General features: G+C 47.5%; 1 protein-coding gene across 2 annotated transcripts in view; it reads right to left on the minus strand.

The window, feature by feature from the left end:
• The window catches only part of ACAN (aggrecan), a 28,587-nt gene extending 13,436 nt beyond the window's left edge, over positions 1 to 15,151 (minus strand). For both annotated transcript variants that reach the window (XM_074916960.1, XM_074916959.1), the window contains exons 1-14: positions 15,082 to 15,151; positions 14,162 to 14,533; positions 12,689 to 12,863; positions 11,999 to 12,126; positions 11,103 to 11,396; positions 8,827 to 9,339; positions 8,148 to 8,322; positions 7,595 to 7,722; positions 7,180 to 7,473; positions 6,827 to 7,018; positions 4,279 to 6,129; positions 3,729 to 4,221; positions 3,183 to 3,668; positions 2,755 to 3,125 (exon numbers count right to left, since the gene is read on the minus strand). In XM_074916960.1, coding sequence (XP_074773061.1) covers positions 2,755 to 3,125; positions 3,183 to 3,668; positions 3,729 to 4,221; positions 4,279 to 6,129; positions 6,827 to 7,018; positions 7,180 to 7,473; positions 7,595 to 7,722; positions 8,148 to 8,322; positions 8,827 to 9,339; positions 11,103 to 11,396; positions 11,999 to 12,126; positions 12,689 to 12,863; positions 14,162 to 14,533; positions 15,082 to 15,151 — 5,542 coding nt within the window. The remainder of the gene's footprint in view (positions 1 to 2,754; positions 3,126 to 3,182; positions 3,669 to 3,728; positions 4,222 to 4,278; positions 6,130 to 6,826; positions 7,019 to 7,179; positions 7,474 to 7,594; positions 7,723 to 8,147; positions 8,323 to 8,826; positions 9,340 to 11,102; positions 11,397 to 11,998; positions 12,127 to 12,688; positions 12,864 to 14,161; positions 14,534 to 15,081) is intronic.
• Positions 15,152 to 19,043: the final 3,892 nt, after the last annotated feature.

Here is a 19,043-nt window from a genome sequence, read left to right on the forward strand (position 1 = left end):
TCCTCATTTTCAGTTCCTTTGTCATCACTTTGCTCTAATTCTCTAGAAGAAGTTTACTTGTTGCTGGGGCATTGCCAGTTCATGGTCAATACACTTTCTTTCCACCTGGATTCTGCTTCCTTCAAACTCTGAAGAGGATTGCGTTCAACACTATAGGGACACTGCAGTAAAGACTCTTACCAATAAAAAGACAAGTTTTACCGTAGAATATCTTCCCTGCTGGGAGCACCAGCCATGCATGTGTACTCCAGCCCATCTTTAGTTTATAAAGAGTCTACAATTAAACTTCATGCAGTTGTTGCTTACCATTCCCTGTCACCTGCTAAGAAACCCCAGCTGCTACATCGTCATCTCTATGACTTGCAAATACACATGTTCCAATTTCAGAACATTTTTTAAGCTTCTTCACACATGAGCTGCTAAACACATGGTTTTCTTTCAAAATACTTCACAAGAATGTTGGCTAACAAATGCTCCGAAGAATCTGGCAATCGCCTTGTGGGTAATTTATAAAAAGAAAAAGCAATGAAATAAAACCATACTTTGGGGCCAATATTTTTTTTAGATTTTTAAAAAAAAATTTATTTTAACTGAGCCTCACCGGCTAGTTTCCTTCCTTCCCCTCAACCCTGCCTTTGCTGGCTTGTTTTTGTCTCCAGGCTTGGACATGGCGGTGGGCATGGCCCAAAAGCAGAGCCCATAGGCTGTGCACGGAGGGCTGTTGGGTGCTAACTCCTGCAGCACTCTGCCAAGCCCCAGACGCCGTGCCAGCCTGGACCAGTGCTGTGGGAATGGCCCTGCTGATGTGCCCTCGCCCTCTCCGGCAGCATCCACTGTGCAGCTGCTCAGCAGAGACAGACAGGACCTCGAATGTATTATAAGCAGGTCTGAACAAAGGTTTGTGATTACCTGTTTTCTCTGAGGGAGAGAAATGACGCAGAGGGAAAGGCAGTGACTCATCCGAAACACTTTGGAGATGGAAATGATGTTAGAAACCAGGCTGAGCTTCACAAAGCCCTGCACTTACAGACACTTATGGAGTCCAGAGCTACCTATGCTGAATGGTGTAAATTAACCAAAAAGAAGCAGTTCAGGAGGTAGTGTGGGAAGGGACTGGAATTAATATTACATTTGCTAGAAGAAACTGAGCAAATCTCTTTGCACATACATTTTTTTACCACACTTAAACAATATGTCCTACATGAACGTGTGGCCCATGGAGAACTGAGCATATGTAAGACCTTTGTACAACAGCACAAATATTGATGGTTTTCAATGATGCCTGTCACCAGGAGCCTGCTCCTGACTGCAGCAAAGTGAAACCAGGTATGTCGTGGGACATCCTGTGTTACCAGCACTGGTCTCCTCCTTTGGCCAAGAAGCAGCCACCAGCAAGCAGAACCGCATCCCATCTCATTTTCTTCTCACTGCAGTATCCTAATGCCTCCATGGTACCTGAACACCGCTTGGAGGATGCTTGTCAGAAAGCTATCAGGGTGTTTGCATCAGAAATGGTTACTCAGATTTAGATATTGTCTCTGTTTATACTTCGCAGCAAGGGATCCTACCAAACACAGAGAGCTAAAATGCCAAAAAGGGGCAGGATGGAAGGAAGGGCATTTATCAGCAGAGTTGACAAAAAGCAGCGATGCTCTGAGCATTGTCTCACACATTTAACCCATTCTAACTGCAAAGAGCAGCTTAAGACACAGACTAGAGGGCAGCCATGCTCTGTGCCAAAGGGATTGGAGCACTTTGCTCAAAGAAAACATTGCACTCAGTGCAGATGATGCTGAAGACAGACATTTTTGTCCCCAGCTGGCTTGCTTTGCTTCTTACCCCTTGGCAATGCAAAGCTGCTGATGACCAGCCTCCCACTCCGGAGCAAGTGCTATGAAACACTCAGGGATATGGGCAGCAGGTCAATGGAAAGAGAAACAAAACAGGACAGAGACTTGCAGCCCGTCTTATCCAACTTCTCATCTGTATCCACCAGTCAGAGCGGAAGTCTCTGTTGGGTGGAGCCGTCTTTGCTCTTGTTTTCACATGAGAAGAAAAAAATGTTGTTTTCTCTGGATTATAGCAATGCCTTAGAGAAATTTCAGAGGGGACGTGAATGCCCTAGTGCCTTCCCCAGCTATATCACACCCAGGGACCCGGTCACAGCAGCTCTCAATGACCATTAACAGAATACTCTTTGACGAGTCCCCACCTCCAGCAGCACAGAGAGGAGAGCTCGCCTATATCCCATTGATGACCTGGGTACTCTGGGGGACACAGGCAGATGATGCCTCCAACGTGTTCCTGGCAGGTGCCCGTTCCACTGGCCTGGTCATCGTGGCTGGGGTGCAGCTGGGGCCACCAGGAACAGCAGTTCAGAGTGACTGATACCTACTGCTATGGTGCAGTGGGGGAAGGCCAGGTATGCATCTCCTGGTGCTTCCCTTGAACTGGTCATCTGCTCTCCCCAGGGGCATGCAATTGCCATGGGAAGGCAGAAGGGAGGTCCTGGAGGCTTCTGAGGATGCAGTTATGGTGGCTGGATAATTGCATTACCTGTCCAAACACAGACTATCATCTGTTAAGACGGAAGCTATTGAACACAACCTGTGAAAAAACCCACACGTTTATAGCTTCCCATCACAATAATGTTCTGCTCAAGTCTGCTTCTGTGTTAATGTTCTCTGCTGTAGGAGAAGCAAAAAAGTGACAGCTATGCCCCCTCCCTCCCTGCCATATGAGAAGACACGGTACCTTCTGTAGTGGGTCCTAATGCATCTATTGCTTCTTGTGAGACTTGAGGCAGGGCAGCAGTAGCGGTGGCCAGCAGATGGGGATTGTCTAGAACAACAGCTGTCTCCGTCTCTTGTCCTGACACTGCGGGAGGGGAGGGCTCTATTTCAAGCTGAGCCTCTTCAGGGTTCCTGGGTCTCTGTGGTGGTTCTGCATCTGGAGTACTGGTACTAACCACAACATCTGGGGCAGAGGTTTCTCCTGAAATGCCTACGATTGAGTGTATCACAGCTCCAGATGTTGCCTCAGGAATTTCCTTTGCCTCGGGAGCACCAGAGGGCTCACCACTGGCCAAAGATGTGCCGGCTGTTTCGATGTTAACAGCAGGCAATGTGGATGCTTCACTGGTTTCGTGGACTGGGGATGTTTCCATGCTGATTTTGGGAAATGCAGATGTTTCCTCACTGGTTTCATGGACTGGGGATGTTTCTATGCTAATCTCAGGAAATGCAGATGTTTCACCCCGGGCTTCTTGACTTGTGGATGTTTCTATTCTCATTTCAGGAAATGCAGAGGTTTCCCCACTTACTTCTTGAACTGTGGATGTTTCTAGGATAATTTCAGGATAGGCAGATGTTTCACCCCTGGCTTCTTGACTTGTTGGTGTTTCTATGCTAATCTCAGGGACTGCAGATGTTTCCCCACTGATTTCATGAAGTGTAGAAGTTTCTATGCTAATCTCAGGGAAGACAGATGTTTCACCTCGGGCTTCTTGACTTGTTGATGTTTCTATTCTTATTTCAGGATAGGCAGATGTTTCCCCACTGATTTCGTGGACCGTTGAAGTTTCTATGCTAATTTCAGGAAAGGCAGACGTTTCCCCACTGATTTCGTGGACCGTCGAAGTTTCGATGCTGATTTCAGGGAATGCAGATGTTTCCCCACTGGTTTCATGGACTGTGGATGTTTCTATGCTAATTTCAGGATAGGCAGATGTTTCACCCCTGGCTTCTTGATTTGTGGATGTTTCTATTCTAATTTCAGGAAATGCAGAACTTTCTCCACTAATTTCATGGACTGTTGAAGTTTCTATGCTAATTTCAGGAAAAGCAGACGTTTCCCCACTGATTTCGTGGACCGTCGAAGTTTCGATGCTGATTTCAGGGAATGCAGATGTTTCTCCACTGGTTTCATGAACTGTGGATGTTTCTATGCTAATTTCAGGATAGCCAGATATTTCACCCCTGGCCTCTTGACTTGTGAAAGTTTCTATTCTAATTTCAGGAAATGCAGACGTTTCCCCACTGATGTCTTGACTCGTGGATGTTTCTATTCTAATTTCAGGAAGTGCAGATGTTTCCCCACTGATTTCTTGCATTGTGGATGTTTCTGTGCTACTTTCAGGAAATGCAGAAGTTTCCCCACTTACTTCTTGAATTGTGGATGTTTCTATGATAATTTCAGGGTAGCCAGATGTTTCACCCCTGGCTTCTTGACTTGTGGTTGTTTCTATGTTAAATTCAGGAAATGCAGACGTTTCCCCACTGATTTCTTGAATTGTTGATGTTTCAATGTTAAATTCAGGAAATGCAGATGTCTCCCCACTGATTTCTTGTATTGTGGATGTTTCTATACTAGTTTCAGGAAATGCAGAGGTTTCACCACTGATTTCATAAGCTGTTGATGTTTCTGTACTACTTTCTGGCAATACAGATGTTTCCCCACTCAGTTCACCAGATGCAGAGGCCTCACCACTTGGCCCAAAACTGTAGGGAAATGTGACAGCTGTTTCCCCACCCAGTTCCTGTGACACTGTTGGTCTTGTCACAACTTCTACTAAATCAGAAGTGACTAAAGTGACTTCTGGAAGCCCCGAAGCCTCCCCACTACTATCAGTCACTGCTGAAGATTGTCCACTTAGATCTGTGGCTCCAGAAATGTCTCCACTCACATATGGGATCCCAGATGGCTCTCCACTGAAGTCTCCTGTCCCTGAAGGAAGCCCACTAGTCTCCATGGCTCCAGACCCTTCTCCAGATAGTCCTCTGTCTCCAGAAGGAAATCCACTGATTTCTATCATCCCAGATGGCCCTTCTCCCACCTCTTGTGCAACAGATGTCTGTGTTACAACTTCCACTGAAGTGGTATCCACAAGAGAGACTGCGGGAAAGCCAGAGGTGAGTCCACTTCCCTCTCCAGACGGTAGGACGCTGGTGACATCAACTCCAGAGACTTCTCCACTGCCGTCAATCACTCCACTCGGATATCCGCTTATCCTGAGCACTCCAGAAACACTCCCACCAAAGTCTACATGCCCAGAAGACTCACCACTGATGTCTAAACTCCCCGATACCATGCCTGATGCATCTTCACCTCCTGAAGGCAATCCACTGATTTCCAAAATCTCTTTTGCTTCCGCTCCCGTAATTGAGGGGGTTGTTGTCACTTCCTCCAAACTGGTATCTATGAAGGTAATGCCCGAGGCCTCTCCACTTCCATCGATACCAGAAGTAAGGCCACTTAGGTCCACCAGGCCACTGATCACAAGTGTTCCAGATGGTTCTCCACTGACATCCAGTCCTGAGGGCAACCCGCTGAGCTCAGAATCTCCAGAGGGCTCCCTGCTGAGCTCAGGCACCCCAGAAGGCTCTCCACTGAGCTCAGGCACCCCAGAAGGTTCCCCGCTGAGCTCAGGCCCTCCAGAGGGCTCCCCGCTGAGCTCAACTCCTGAGGGTAACCCTTGAGCTCCACCACTGGTGTCCCACTCAGTGGATGGGAACCCTGACAGATCTCCTTCACCGCTGACTCCGATGGATCCTTTTCCCTCCTCTCGCCGTTCTGGTGCTGTTGTTACAACTTCCACCAATGTGGTATCCACAAGAGATATGGTAGGAAAACCAGAGGTGAGTCCGCTTTCCTCTCCAGATGACACACCACTGACTAGCTCAGTGCCAGAGGTTTCTCCACCTAATCCAGAAGGCAGCCCACTGCTTTCCACTCCAGATGGCATCCCACTAAATTCTGGTATCCTTGAAATAGACACTGATACATCTTCTTCTGCAGAAGGTAAGCCACTGATGTCAACAATGCCAGAAGGCATGCCACTCAGGTCCCCTGAGGGTAGCCCACTTTCTCCAGGTAGAAAACCACTGATATGCAGGTCTACTGATGGTAATCCACTTTCTCCAATCCCTGAGTGTTCTCCACTATGTTCAAATACTCCAGAAGTTGGTTCTCCACTTGTATCCGGGACTCCAGATACCCACCCGGATGCTGAAACTTCACCACTGACTTGTTCTCCAGACTCAGTCACCTCCCCCGGCACTTTGCTGATGGAAGCATCAGTACTTGTTTCCTCTGGTATTACAGTAGCTGGAGGAAAAGCAGATGGACTCACTGGAAAAGAGTGAACAGACAGTGGATAGGAAAATTCTTTACTAAATTGTTTTTAATTGTTTTAAAGAAACTATTAACAGTTTCCTGATTGGCTTTATACCTCCAAACTGATACCTTTGGGATAAAGGCACAAAGTTGTATGTGCTTGCAGAAATAATTTGGTCTCTTCAAATTTGTTAATAAATATTATATCTTAAACAACTGTAAATTAAATATCTCTGGGGAACTGACAGACTATATACTCTTTTGACTTGGGACAATGGCAACAGCAAGACAAATTCCCAGGTGTCAAAACCCAGCTACCGCTTCGTCAGAGATAACATGTAGAAGAGAAAAAGATTGGTTCTGCTCTGACCACACTGCAGCTCTGTCCTCCCTGGAAGGCATGGCCTGAGATCTGTTTCTAGCCTGTCCTCCCCATTCCAGATACACAACAACATATTTTGTAAAGTGCTCTGGCAATGCTGTGTGTGCTGGTCTGCTGGTCATTCAGTTTAGTCCTAGACAAAAGTTCAGTAATATATACGTGTTTATTACTCCTCTTGTGTGCACAGCTTGACTCTGCTAATACGGTGATAACTGTCTAGATTTAGAGGGACTCCCCTTGAGCAAGGACACAGCACATTTATTTTGGGAGTGTCCCAACCCTATAACACCAGCCAAGTGCAAGCCCAGAGATGGGGAAGCTCTGACCCACCTGAGAGCAGCGACATGTCAGTTGGAAAGACCTCTGTCCCCCAGGCTGTCTGGTTTTCAGGTTGAGTGGCAAACTCTGTCTCCACCGTCACCTCCTCCCCAGATGGTACACCCTCCACTCCAGGGATCACTTGGGTTGCCAGCACATCTTCAAAGAATGAGGTGATCCCCTCCTCCTCCACAGGTGGCAGAGCTGGAACAAAAATGTATTTGAAGGTGTTTCAAAAAATTCAAGTCCAAGATGCCGGTGAAGTGTTTTGCCCAAACTGGCACCCCGATGTGCCCAACCTCCCTTGTGACATCCTCTTCCCCAGTGAGACAGGTCTACAAGCCCTGTAAGGGGTGGGAGGGTACCTCTGAAGCAGAAGGCATGATGTCGGGACAGCGGGTCAGGAAATCCCGTCTGGTTGTAGTGCTGGTAGACAGTTCTCACACCAGGTGCGTCCCCCCCGCAGGCAGGACGGGGGGTCACGATGGGATAGCGGAGGCTGCCGTCGGCCAACCAGCCAGCATAGCATCTGTCCAGGCCCTGCTTCCAGGCAGCGTGGAGTTGGCCAACAGAGGCCAGCGTGGCATTTTGGCTCTCACAGTACTGCTGAGCTTCTGGGAAGGTGAACTGCTCTGGCTGGCTTGCAAAGAACACCTCACCTGAGTGATGAGAGAGAAAACAGGTGTGAGTCCCTGCGTCCCACCCATACACACGCAGATGTGGAGGTGTGAAGCACAGTTTTGCTCCACAGCCGTGCCCAGAGGAAGGGGGAGAACGTACCCTTGAGCCTGTCAATGTAGCAGTACACATCGTAGGTCTCTGAGGCCGGGCGCATACCGTAGGACCGCACGCCTGGAGATCTCTCTTTGTCTCCTACACAGTTATTTCGGGGATTCACAATGGGATACCTACCAAAAGAAGAAGAGAGAAGGTAACCCAAGGTCAGCCTTCTGTACCCTGGACTGAAGAACTTCAGTGTACTTGTGTGGAGGACATGAACACTTCACCGTTAGAGGTGTTCAAAGCCCCCAGCATGACTCAGAAACAAGTCCACTTACAGCTTGGGACAATGAATACAAACTTCCCTCCGCTTTTCCTACATGTCAGGGGAGCTCATTGCTGCAGGATGCATACACAGGTTAGGAAACAGGTAGGACAGGTTGAGAAGAACAGGTCTATTGACCACTAGATACCATGGCCTGGAGACAACCTTAGGTCAGGAAAGCTTTAGATACTGATGAGCAGAGCATCAGGACAGACCAGAATAAAACCTCAGTTTCACGGCTGAAGAGTCATTTTGAGAGGTGTCTTCCTCAAGTCAATATGATTTTACCTGACTGTCTGGTCCCGCAGCCAGCCAGCATCGCACTGGTCAAAGCCAGCCTCGTAGGCAGCCTGGAGCTGTTCAGGAGTGGCGATAACTGCATTGTTCTCCAAACAGGCCTGCTGGGCTTGGACGAAGGAGAAGGCATATCTGCTGGTGGCAGCGCGGTAGTGAAATACCACACCTGGGGAACGAGAAGCTGTGGTGAGACAGGACCCCTCCTCCACTGAGACTGGTGACCAGAAAGGGTGTTCCCAACAACAGTGCAAGGACCAGTGACTGTCAAACCCACTTTGATGGAGATGCCTCATTCATTGAGCTCTGCTGCCACTAAGAGTGATGTTCTGAGGATCTCTTTAGCCCTCCTCTAGGATCGTCCTGTACTGACTTTCCCCTTTCCTGGAGGTGGATGCAGGTGGGAGTGCAGAGTGTGACCTCTGCAGCCTCAGGCATCAAACAGCTGAACCCTTTTCAACACACGATGGGGTGGCCCACAGCCTCCTCCTCACCCCTCCTGTCCTACTGTAGTGGAGGCACTCAGCCTGTCCCTGTCCCCAAACAGGCTTGCACACCTCTAGGAATCTGGATGCCCTCTGTGATGGCAGAAGCTCAGGCAGTTTTCAGCTGAATGGTTGGTTACCTCTAGGAGAAACTGATCTTCAGGCTTCTCGGAGTCCTGGTGACTTACCAGTGGGTGAGACAGGCTGCTCAGGGAGGAGACCAACACCGGGGGCTGCTGTCACTCGCACGAGCTGATCTTCCACTGTGAATGCTGAAGCAGAGTCTAGTCCTGGCGTGGCAGTCACCCCCACGACTTCTTCCACCGAGCTCACCTCTGGCGTTTCAGTGGTGATGGCAGTGCCTAAAGCTATGGTGGTGACCTCTTCTGGTACAGCCCACACCCCTGTGACATCCCCCCTAGTCACATTCTCCTCCTCTGGGGTTGCTGTCTCTACTGTGACACCGGTGGTGAAGAGATCGGGCAGGACAGTGAAGCCCTCGTACAGCTCGGTGGCGGTGGGTGTGATCTCAATGGGCTCCAGGGTGGCGATGCTGCCGCGGGCCTCCTCCTCTGTGGCGTTGCGTGGCAGAGGTAGCTCCACTTCAGTCTGGGTGACGGTCTGGACAGTGAAAGCACTGCCCAGCTCCCTTCCCACCTCGTCGATTAACCGCCCTGGGACCTGAGTCTCAATGTCGTCCCCTACATCAGGAGTCAAAGAAGCAATCAGAGAGGACATGGTCAGTCTAGCAAGGTGTACTGTGCTGGTGCGGCCTCTGAGAAGAAACTGGATGTTTGCTGGCTCTGAGAGGAGCAGAAAAATCATGACTGGTGAAATAAATGGTTTTCCTTCCTCCACTATGGCTCTCTACACACCTTAGCATGGAGGGCATATTCATGAGTTAGATGCAATAAGCCACCACATGCTCCACAGCTGGTATATCAGAGGTGACTTTCCGTGCTCTCTTTCCCGGGAACACCTTGCCCATATCCAAGTCTGCACTGACCTCTAGTGCCTGCTATACGGAATTTAAGGTGGCCGAAGGGGAGCTTGGATAACCTCCACAGCAGGTCTGAGCTGTGGGAGAAAGACAACTGGATCCTCACACTCAGGGCATGAAGTGTCACCAGGATCACGATCCCCACCTGCTCTGCCTAGGTGATGACTTAAGAGTTCATCACATAAAGACATGCTAACCCCAACACCAGGACAGCCAAGACCACTTGCTGTACCAAATACACTCAAACATCTCCCACCTTTCCCCTCCCAAATCACTTTTCTGCTCAAGTCACATCCCTTGGGTGTAGGAGAACATGCTCAACGTGCCAGTGAGCAGGTCAGACTACAGCAAGGACTGTGGTTTAAAGAGCAGCATAAAACAGAACTGAGCAGGTGAGAGGGGGATGGAACATCTTGGATAGGCAGCGAGGCGTGTCTCAGCTGAGGAGGGAGAGATAATGAGAGACACTGTCAGACTTTTCCCCTAATACTGCTTTCCCTGCTCTATTTATTTCCAATTCCATTTTCCTGCTAGTTCATTTTATCCAGTAACTCTCAGACCTCAAGAGATTCAGAGAATTAGAGATGCTCAGACAAGGACTGACTGTACTCAGCAGTTTCAGATGCATACCCTGAGATAACCAGACGGCTATAGCTTGGTGGATCAATCTTTAGCCTTGCCATGTCACTGAATACCTCCAAGGGGTCTGGGAGGTTTTGCAGGGACTCCTGACACGCTGATCATGCATGCATCTGGGCACAATAAGTCTGTATCAAAGGGATTTTAAAACATATTTTAAAATATTATTATATTTTTTAAGATGGCAGTCTTATTTGAATGTTAGCCTCTGGTTGCCCTGAGCAGACCATATACTACTGTGCTTTGTGCCCTTCTTGCTGCAGGGAGAAGTGTGCAGTTAGAAGAAAAGGGAAGTAGCTGGGATGCTCTCAACTTCCTAGGTGCAATTCTGTCCCATTTCTGATTGCCAGAGACTGCTGCAGTTTCTGATTTATCCCAGCGTGGAACATCAGGCACGTGTCTGTACCACATCACATCTATAGTGTCTGTAGCACTATACACATCTTCAGGGTCAGATCTGTTCTCTTTTTCCTTCTCTTCCACCTCCAGCATTCAAAGCCTTGTACATGAAGCACCTGAGCTCTGCTTCATGTCTCCAGGAGAGCTGCCAAAGCTGGAAGGTGTGGGAGGACTAGAGAAAAGAGGGCTGTGTTACATCCACCTCCTCAGAGCCCTCCCTGTACAGATCAGGCATCCATGCACTCACTTTCTGGATCTGCTTCCTACCTGAACATGAACGGGGGACTAAGTCCTTTGCAAACCTGCTTTCCTCCTGCTTTTTAAAAATAAATATTAAAGAAGCAAGAGGTTAGCTCTGACCAGGGAGCTCCTGCTTGCTGATGTGTAGAGTCACGTTGCTTAGACCCACAGCCCTGATGTACTCACCACTGTAGCAGATGGCATCATAGCGAGAATGGGGGTGAGGGTACCCCGTTTGGTTGACGTAGAGGTACACAGTCCGCACGCCCACCAGGTTTCCCCCACAGTTGGGCCGTGCTCTGGAAATGGGGTAACGGACGCTACGATCGGCCAGCCAGCCTGCGCTGCACATATCCATGCCGTCCTTCCAGGCCAAGTACAGCTCTCCTGTGGTGGCCAAACGGGCTCCCAGACTGCGGCATTTGTCAAAAGCTTCTTGGAAGGTGAACTTCTCGGGGGCGGTGGCATAGAAGACTTTACCTGCAATCACACCGCCCGTTAGTACAAGAATTAGCTGTAGAATTTAATCCCTATTCCCTTTGTTTCCCCTTCCCACTCCTGAGAATCTAGATAAGATGAAAAATCCTGTGTATTACAGCTGAACTGCAACTCCACGTTGGTGACTCTATATAAAGACCAGAAGAAAAGGAGTGTTTCTGAATACAGACTCGAGTAAAATGTATCAAACCAGTTCTGAGCCATGGGGCAAGAGGAAGACAAAGGACAATTTCAGTTCTGATGTGCTAAATAATTCAATGGATCCCTGTCACAGGCATGGGTGATGGACACCTCTGAATGTTGCACCCTCACATGGATGACCAGAGACATGCAGGATGGCATGGACTCTGGTGGATGTTAGACGGACTCCACCCTGTACTGCATTAGTCATTTGACATTAAAGTTGTCCAAGGTCTAACAAAGAGACTGTAGAGAACATCTGGCCTTGCTGGGATATGTGCTTTTCCATCTTTAACTTGCCTTGCCTGTAGGCCCTTTGCCTTTCTATTTACTGTTGTCCAGTCTAAGCATGATCAGAGCTTTGGCTGCTTCTGCATCTAGTAACAATAAAAGCCCCAAATCACCTTGCATTTGCTCTGCATAGCAGTAAACATCATAGGTTTCATCTGGCTCACGGACACCGTAGGTCCTCACTCCTGGAAATTCATCCTTGTCGCCGTAGCAGCGCTCCCGGGGCCAGTGGATGGGGTACCTGGGGGAGAGAGAGTGCATAAAGAGTGGAGGGGGCAGGACTCTGGCAGCCTCAGCGAGGCTGGGAGGGAGCTGTGGAACACTGTGCAGTGTGATGATTTATGATTTCTCCTGGGTTATGGGGAAGGGGAAGGGTGATCTGCTGTCCTGCCCTCCTTGTGATGGTCCTGAGCACAGCAGGTCCCTGGGAGCACTGACCAAGGACATCAGGCCAAGGTGTCTTCCCAATGGGGGCTGCACAGCTCAGTACAGTTGAGCCAGGTTTGTGCACCTTGGCATAGCATCTGTTTTGTTCAGGGAGGATGAAGCATCAGGATTAGGCCATTGCCCACTCGGCTGTCACCACTAGCTGAGGAGGACAGTGGTCACTCTGCTTTCCTACTATAGACTCTCTCCTGGCAGAGAATGACTTTCAATCCACCACCTCCCTTCTGCACACCAGTAATTACAATAGCTGCTATTCAGCAACTGTGTCTCAACCATTTTTAGTCAGTGGCTTCATTACAGGAGCCCTTCCCTAATGACCCTGCTGTGGCCTTCCTTTCCCCTTTCCCATTCATTACCTGACAGTCTGATCAGCCAGCCAGCCAGCATCACACTGCTCGTACCCATCCTCGTAGGCAGCTTGCAGCTGCTCGGGAGTAGCAATGACAGCACTGTTCTGGATACAGGCCTGCTTTGCTTTCTCAAAGTTCAAGGTGTACCTTGTGGAGATTGCTCTGTAGTGGAATACGACGCCTGGAAAACACAACACAAAGGTCATCACTCACACGTCTGCTAATGAGCAACCAGACCCTTTCTTTCCAAAGAAGTTACGGATTCAAAGAACAAATGCTACGTGTCAACTAGGAACAATGAGCTATTTATGCTGATTGTCTGTGTTTGAGCATCTCAAGCCAAGGGTGACTTGATGGGCCTCTTTCACAGGACCTGGTGGAGCACACTGGTGACCTAGGACAGTGACTGCTCTCCCATGGTGCTGTAACAAAGTCATGGTACATTAAAAGACAATACCTGAATGAACAGTGGGAGGAAACCCATCTCTCAGAACACTAAGCTATATCACCATCAGAAGGACTCAATACTTTCCTGATACAGCTCTGAGCAACATTTTAAGTGCACAGTTCAGATATCAGCCAGCGGGCAGAGCAGGGACTGTGATGCTGTGCAGGTTTGAAAGCTGCCACCTCCCAAAGCCCTGCTCAGGACCAAGGGTGCAGAGTGTCAATCGCTGTACAGACACCCAGGAAACAATAACAAGAGGCAAATATACTTAAAATCTTCAGATTTGCTGCTAACATTTCTAAGTCGTATTTATTTGATGAAAGATGGCTATCAGTACAGTCTGGTCTGGCATGAGCAGGCTTTAAGTCAAGATGAAAATTCAGCAGGAAGGATATGAGGGGGCTCCCAGCCTCCACTGTCAGATGTGTACTCCAGTGCATGTGAACAGCAGAGACTTGCTGGTTAACTGCTGTAGTGAAAGTTGTCTCCCTGTCCTACACTGAAAGCAAGAACTACAATAAACGTAAGGATTGTAGGAAACTTTTGTTATTTTATCCACCTATTACTAGGATGGGCTTTGCAAGATGATGGGGAAGTTTTTCCAGAACAGACCAATTCTCCAGCTGAGGGCATCCCATCTCCTAAAATGTTTGGAAGAAATAAAAAGTCTTATAAAGGCTCTGTTCCAGCTTCACCCCTCTGAGCAATAGCCCAGCATATCCAGTACCACCTCCTGCCAAGGATGTGTCTTACTGTCTCTGTAACTCACCTTCTGCCAGAAGAGTAATTTTATTGCCATATAGTCTGCCATGAGTCATTTTACTGGTTTGTTTAGTCTGGTCCTAGCCTGCTAAAATAAACATCTGACCCACGGCTTCTGCTCACCTACCCATTGCCTTATCTGTGACCTGACGGAAAGGGTTTATGCCTATGGGGAAAGCAGTATCTCCTCTGCCCATATATTTCTCCCTCCCTGCTGCCCAGGCCAGGCAGCAAGATCTTGAGAGGAAAGAGCAGGGGCAGGATCTCACCTTTCACTAGGACCTCTATCGTGTCTTGTCTGTCCTCAATCCCGTACATCACTTCACAGCGATAAATCCCAGTGTGGTTGGATCTCAGCGCCTTGATTTCCAAGGTGGCATCAGTGGGGATGGCAGGGTAATTGGGCAAAGAGATCGCCTCCCTGTATTCGGTGTTGAGCCGGATTTTTCCACCAGTGGCCACTAGCAAGACAACTTCGGTCCCATTTGAGAGTTTGCTCCATTTGATCCGTGGGGTCAGCAGAGCACTGGTGTCCTGTTCCTCTGGGATGTTGAAGTAACAGGGGATGTTCAGGGAGCTTCCCAGGACAACACGCAGGGGAGACTGCTCAGGTATCTTCACTTCCAGGCCATCACTACTGTCTGCCAGTTTCCAAACAAAGCAATGGTTACATCAATAACACATTTTATCCAAAATATCCAGTGCTTCCATATGCTCCAATGCCTATATTTGCTTTGTAAACCTGTACCCACATCTTCAGACATAATCTTTTTGGTCTAGTCTGCTGAAAATAACTTGCAGAAAGGGAAGTTACAACCATGACCCTTGTGTCACGGTTGGTTTTAGGACCTGACCAGTGCTGGATGTGGGAATGAAGGGAATGAAGGGCTCTACTGAGTGTAGCTGCTGCCCGCACTATGAGATCACACCTGATAGGGTTTAAAAAGGGGACTGCTGAAATTCCCTTAATTTCTCTATAAATCTGCCTTTGCTTGGAGGTATTTCCCTGGCTGCCCAAGCACAAGAACAGTAAGAGGCTATGGGGTAGCAACCATCCAGATAGAGGAGCCCTGGGTGTACGCGGAGCAGATCTTGGGTACAATTATTTCTGGCAGCTGCCCATGCTCAGAGATGGGACCAGAGTGCAGCACGTTGCTCAGTCCTGCTTTCCCACACCCCGGACACGTACCTGAGAGCTCCACCGAGACGGCTGTGGTGATGACTCGCAAACACACAAACACTAATAGTAAAGTGGTCATAGTTTACCTGCAAGAAAAAAAACACAGCGAGAAAGGATTTGAGAGCTGTATGTTCACAGGGAGCTGAGCGCTGCGGATGCTGCTGTGGGGCAGTGCAATGCTTGCAGCTGCCCCTTAAGCCTCCTACATGTGGCTGGCAGTGAAAGCCAGTCCTTGGGGAAGGATGCTGTCTCAAAGTGCCTCTTGCTTCAGGAAATGAGTCTGTGAGACAAACAAATAAGATGATCTGCTATGTACAACAGATTGAAGTGTTTTTATAGATCACTTATTATATTGCTCTCCCATTCTTTCTCTTGTGATTCAGTCTTCCCTGTGGAGCAGAAAGACAATTTTCCAACAGATCTTCATACTTATTATGTATTTACTCAAGAGAGACCATCACATCCACTAAGCCTTCGCCTCAGAGCAGGACCTGCTTCTCACCAGCATCCTTCATCCAAGCCAGCACTGGGTCTTGGGCCAGTCTCAGGACTGGATGCATTCTGTATAATTTAAAATGCTCTGAAGGGAAATCTGGCCTCTATATGGTAGAAAAAACAAAGGTTATAATGCTTTGGTCTAGTACTCTTGCATTGACAGCATACATAGCAAATGGATCCTGAACTGATATAAGAAATCCACAGGATATGATTCTGGCCATCTTAACTTCACCCTAAAAATACCCACTTGGGATCCCTCATTTAGTCAGAGCAACCTGCTACTTCTGAGAGCTTTAGGAAAGGCAAGGAGCATCCTCCTGACATTGAATGGCAGAAGCAATATAGGGAGGCCAACTAAATAAATCCTAACTGGATTATCATCCAGGATAATATAATGAGATTTTAAAGAGCTACAAATGCTCAAGTTATTTTTAGTATTTCAAATAAAAAACATGTCCTCTGGCAACACAGCATCGTTTGGCGTCACATTTCAGCACTGACTCAGAAGAACTACACCTACTGAATCACTGGTGTTTCCTTTGAGGTCACCTGTCCAAATACTGGCTGTTTAACTCCTGTGATCTAGAAAGATCCCAGCTGACAGGGAACATTCAGAGTGTATGCCTATCGACCTTGCAGAAGAGTCCATTAAATATCCTCACTGGCACAAGAAAAGGCCAAAAATAAACCTCATCCTGTACAGCCCAGCATTAGCCTTTCATTTATGAAAAAATTAACCTCTATGCACTCATTCATTTCAACATGACACATCACAAAATCTTTTCTTTGTGAAATCTTTATTAATAGAGACACCTATACTGGCAGAAAATGAGGGCTGGAACACATTAGTAGAGAATCATGGAGGCTTGAGTTTGCAGCTGTAGGGCTGAACAGGATCAAATGGACATATCTCAGTTTCTGCTAGGCCTGGGAATAAAATCTCAGTGCCAACCTCAGAGGGAAACCATGGAGTTTCATGTCTGTTTGGGTGTCTCTCCCATTAGGAATATTTTAATAAACATTGAATTACGAGCCATTTCTGCAGCATGGCAGTTGACCTCACCATTTCCTTCTACTGATGGCCAGTACTAAGTCAAGCTGCAGAAGAGGTCAGAGTGTTTGGCAGGCAGTACCTGGGTGATGGCAGGGGGATGTGCCCATAGGATGGGCTGTGGGGGGCAATGAAGTGCATTCTGCTCATCAGTGAGCAAGAAGAATTGGAAACACCATCTGCTATGGATAAACAGTCTGAAATCAGCTTGGCTAAACAGCCGTACCCAAGAGTCCTTAAAGAGCTGGCTGAGTAAATTGCTGGCCCACTGATGTTCATTTATAATCTGTGCTGGAGCACTGGGGCAGGTCCCAAATACCAAAGCAATGTGCCAATAGTCAGCCAAGATATACAATGATGAGCCTCATAAATACACGCTAGTTTGATTGACATAAAATCCCAGGCAAAATAATGAAAAATCTGATACAGACTTCAATTCATTAAGCACTGAAGAATAGGCATAATATTAAACTTAGTTGCAGCACTTGTATATAAAACAGGTGCTTCCAAACTTAGTTTTATTAGCTGGCATGATGCTAAGTTTGTCTGATAAAGCTGCCTGCATGCTTGTAACATAATGTAATTAGATTTTGATAAGGCTTGGCTTTCATAGGATTCCGTGATATGAAGATATGTAATGCCAGTAGCACATACATTAAAGTGGCTTAGCACAAGCCTAGCTGGCAGGTCGCTAAAAGGAGCTGTCTGTGGGACAGTGATGTCGAAGGAGATATTTCTAATGGGCATCTACAGGGGTCAGTATTAGATCCAATGTGTTGTCAAACAGACTATTTTAATAGAATCAAATATAAAATTATACAAGGGATGCAGGACAAGCCTGACAATGGGATGGTGTGTCCTAGAAAGCAATCACTCAGGAGAGCTACTGCCATCATCTGACATAACGCCAAACAGGAAAACCTCTCAGTGCATCTGTGGTAAGCAACGGGAATTCTGTGTGCATCTCTGGGTTGGCATAAGCATATCAGAAAAAGTTGGTGCAGAACATATCCCCTAGCAAGGTTCTGAAGGCTGGAGGAAATGCCTTATGGGGGGAGAATAGGAAGTCTGAACCTGATTATTATGAAAACACCACAGAAAAAAAAAGACTGAGAAGTTGACAACAGTGCACAAATATTGTTTCAGGCATAAGCTGCTGATGCCAAAGAGCTCTTTGATCTAACAGAAAGTCATTATCAGAACTAATAGCTGGGAGCCATATGCCAAGCAAACTCAAATGGGAAACAAAGCCCCCATTCTAAAGAGGGGGTGATGGATCATTGGAATAGCTACCAAGGGAAGCAATGGAGTTTCTGTCCCTTGTTAGCCTTGAATCCAGTCTTGAAGGCTTCTTTGGAAGACATGGCTTGGGCAAATGCAGGTTTGTGGTCTCAATACAGAGGTAACAGGATGAAGTTTAAGGGACCTACAGTCACAGGAGATCAGGCCAGAATGGTCCCTTCTGACATTAAAAGTAATGAATATGAATGTATCACTGTTTCAATCTCTGCTCTTGTATTATTCATCTTGCCTAGGCAGTACAAAGAATCATGTTTATGAATATCACACACATTTTTTACCTGCCTTGTAAGATCTAAGGCAAAAAGTACGTCCTGTAAAATTAACAGCCTTCCTTGCTCAATTGCAGTCAGCCATGCCTGAAGTTCGTACAGGCAAGGCATCCCCTGGCTCCGGGTCAGGAAGGGATAAAGGGATTTGGGGGTAAACTGCCAGTGAAGGAGAAGGAAAAGGGCTTAATCTGTATTTTGAGGAACACCTCCAGGTTATAGACCAGTCACATCTAACACATGAGGCACTACAGGAAACTTGAGGCAGACACAGCTTCTGCATTTTGGTGTATCTTTAAACCTCGTGGGAAAACTGAAGTTCACTCTCTGAAGCATATTCTTGTTTAGTTAGAGGAATGCTTCCTATAAGAACAAAGAACTGTGGTACTGTGTATCCAGAGCCCTCCTAGGGTAGGTCACTGCTTTCACTACGGACCAGCCTGACATCACGTGGGGACTGTCTCCCTGGAATAAGGGAGTGTACTCACGTTATTTTTATTTGCATCATTCCAAAGCTGCCATTTCAGTGGATATCCCCTATTCTCAATCCTCTGGATAAAAGGAGAAATAGGAAAGCAAAGATCACATGAGTCCTGAGAGCAGGATTGGACCCTCTAGGACAGAAGGCACGTGGAGGGGATTCAAGTAGAGGACACTCTCCTAGCCATTGGTAACTAAGTCTTTACTCATGATACTTACTTGAGCATTAAATAAAAGCTCTTACTTTACCAGACTCCTTAAATCAGGTACTTTTCAGCCGGCTTTGTGTTTTTCCAGAATCAAAGTAAACTGAACAACTCTGAGTGTCATGCGACAAGCTCAGCCAAGAGAGGCAGGCAGCTTTAGACCAGGAT

Source organism: Athene noctua, chromosome 13 (genome assembly GCF_965140245.1).
Source record: "Athene noctua chromosome 13, bAthNoc1.hap1.1, whole genome shotgun sequence".
NCBI classification, from domain to species: Eukaryota; Metazoa; Chordata; class Aves; order Strigiformes; family Strigidae; genus Athene; species Athene noctua.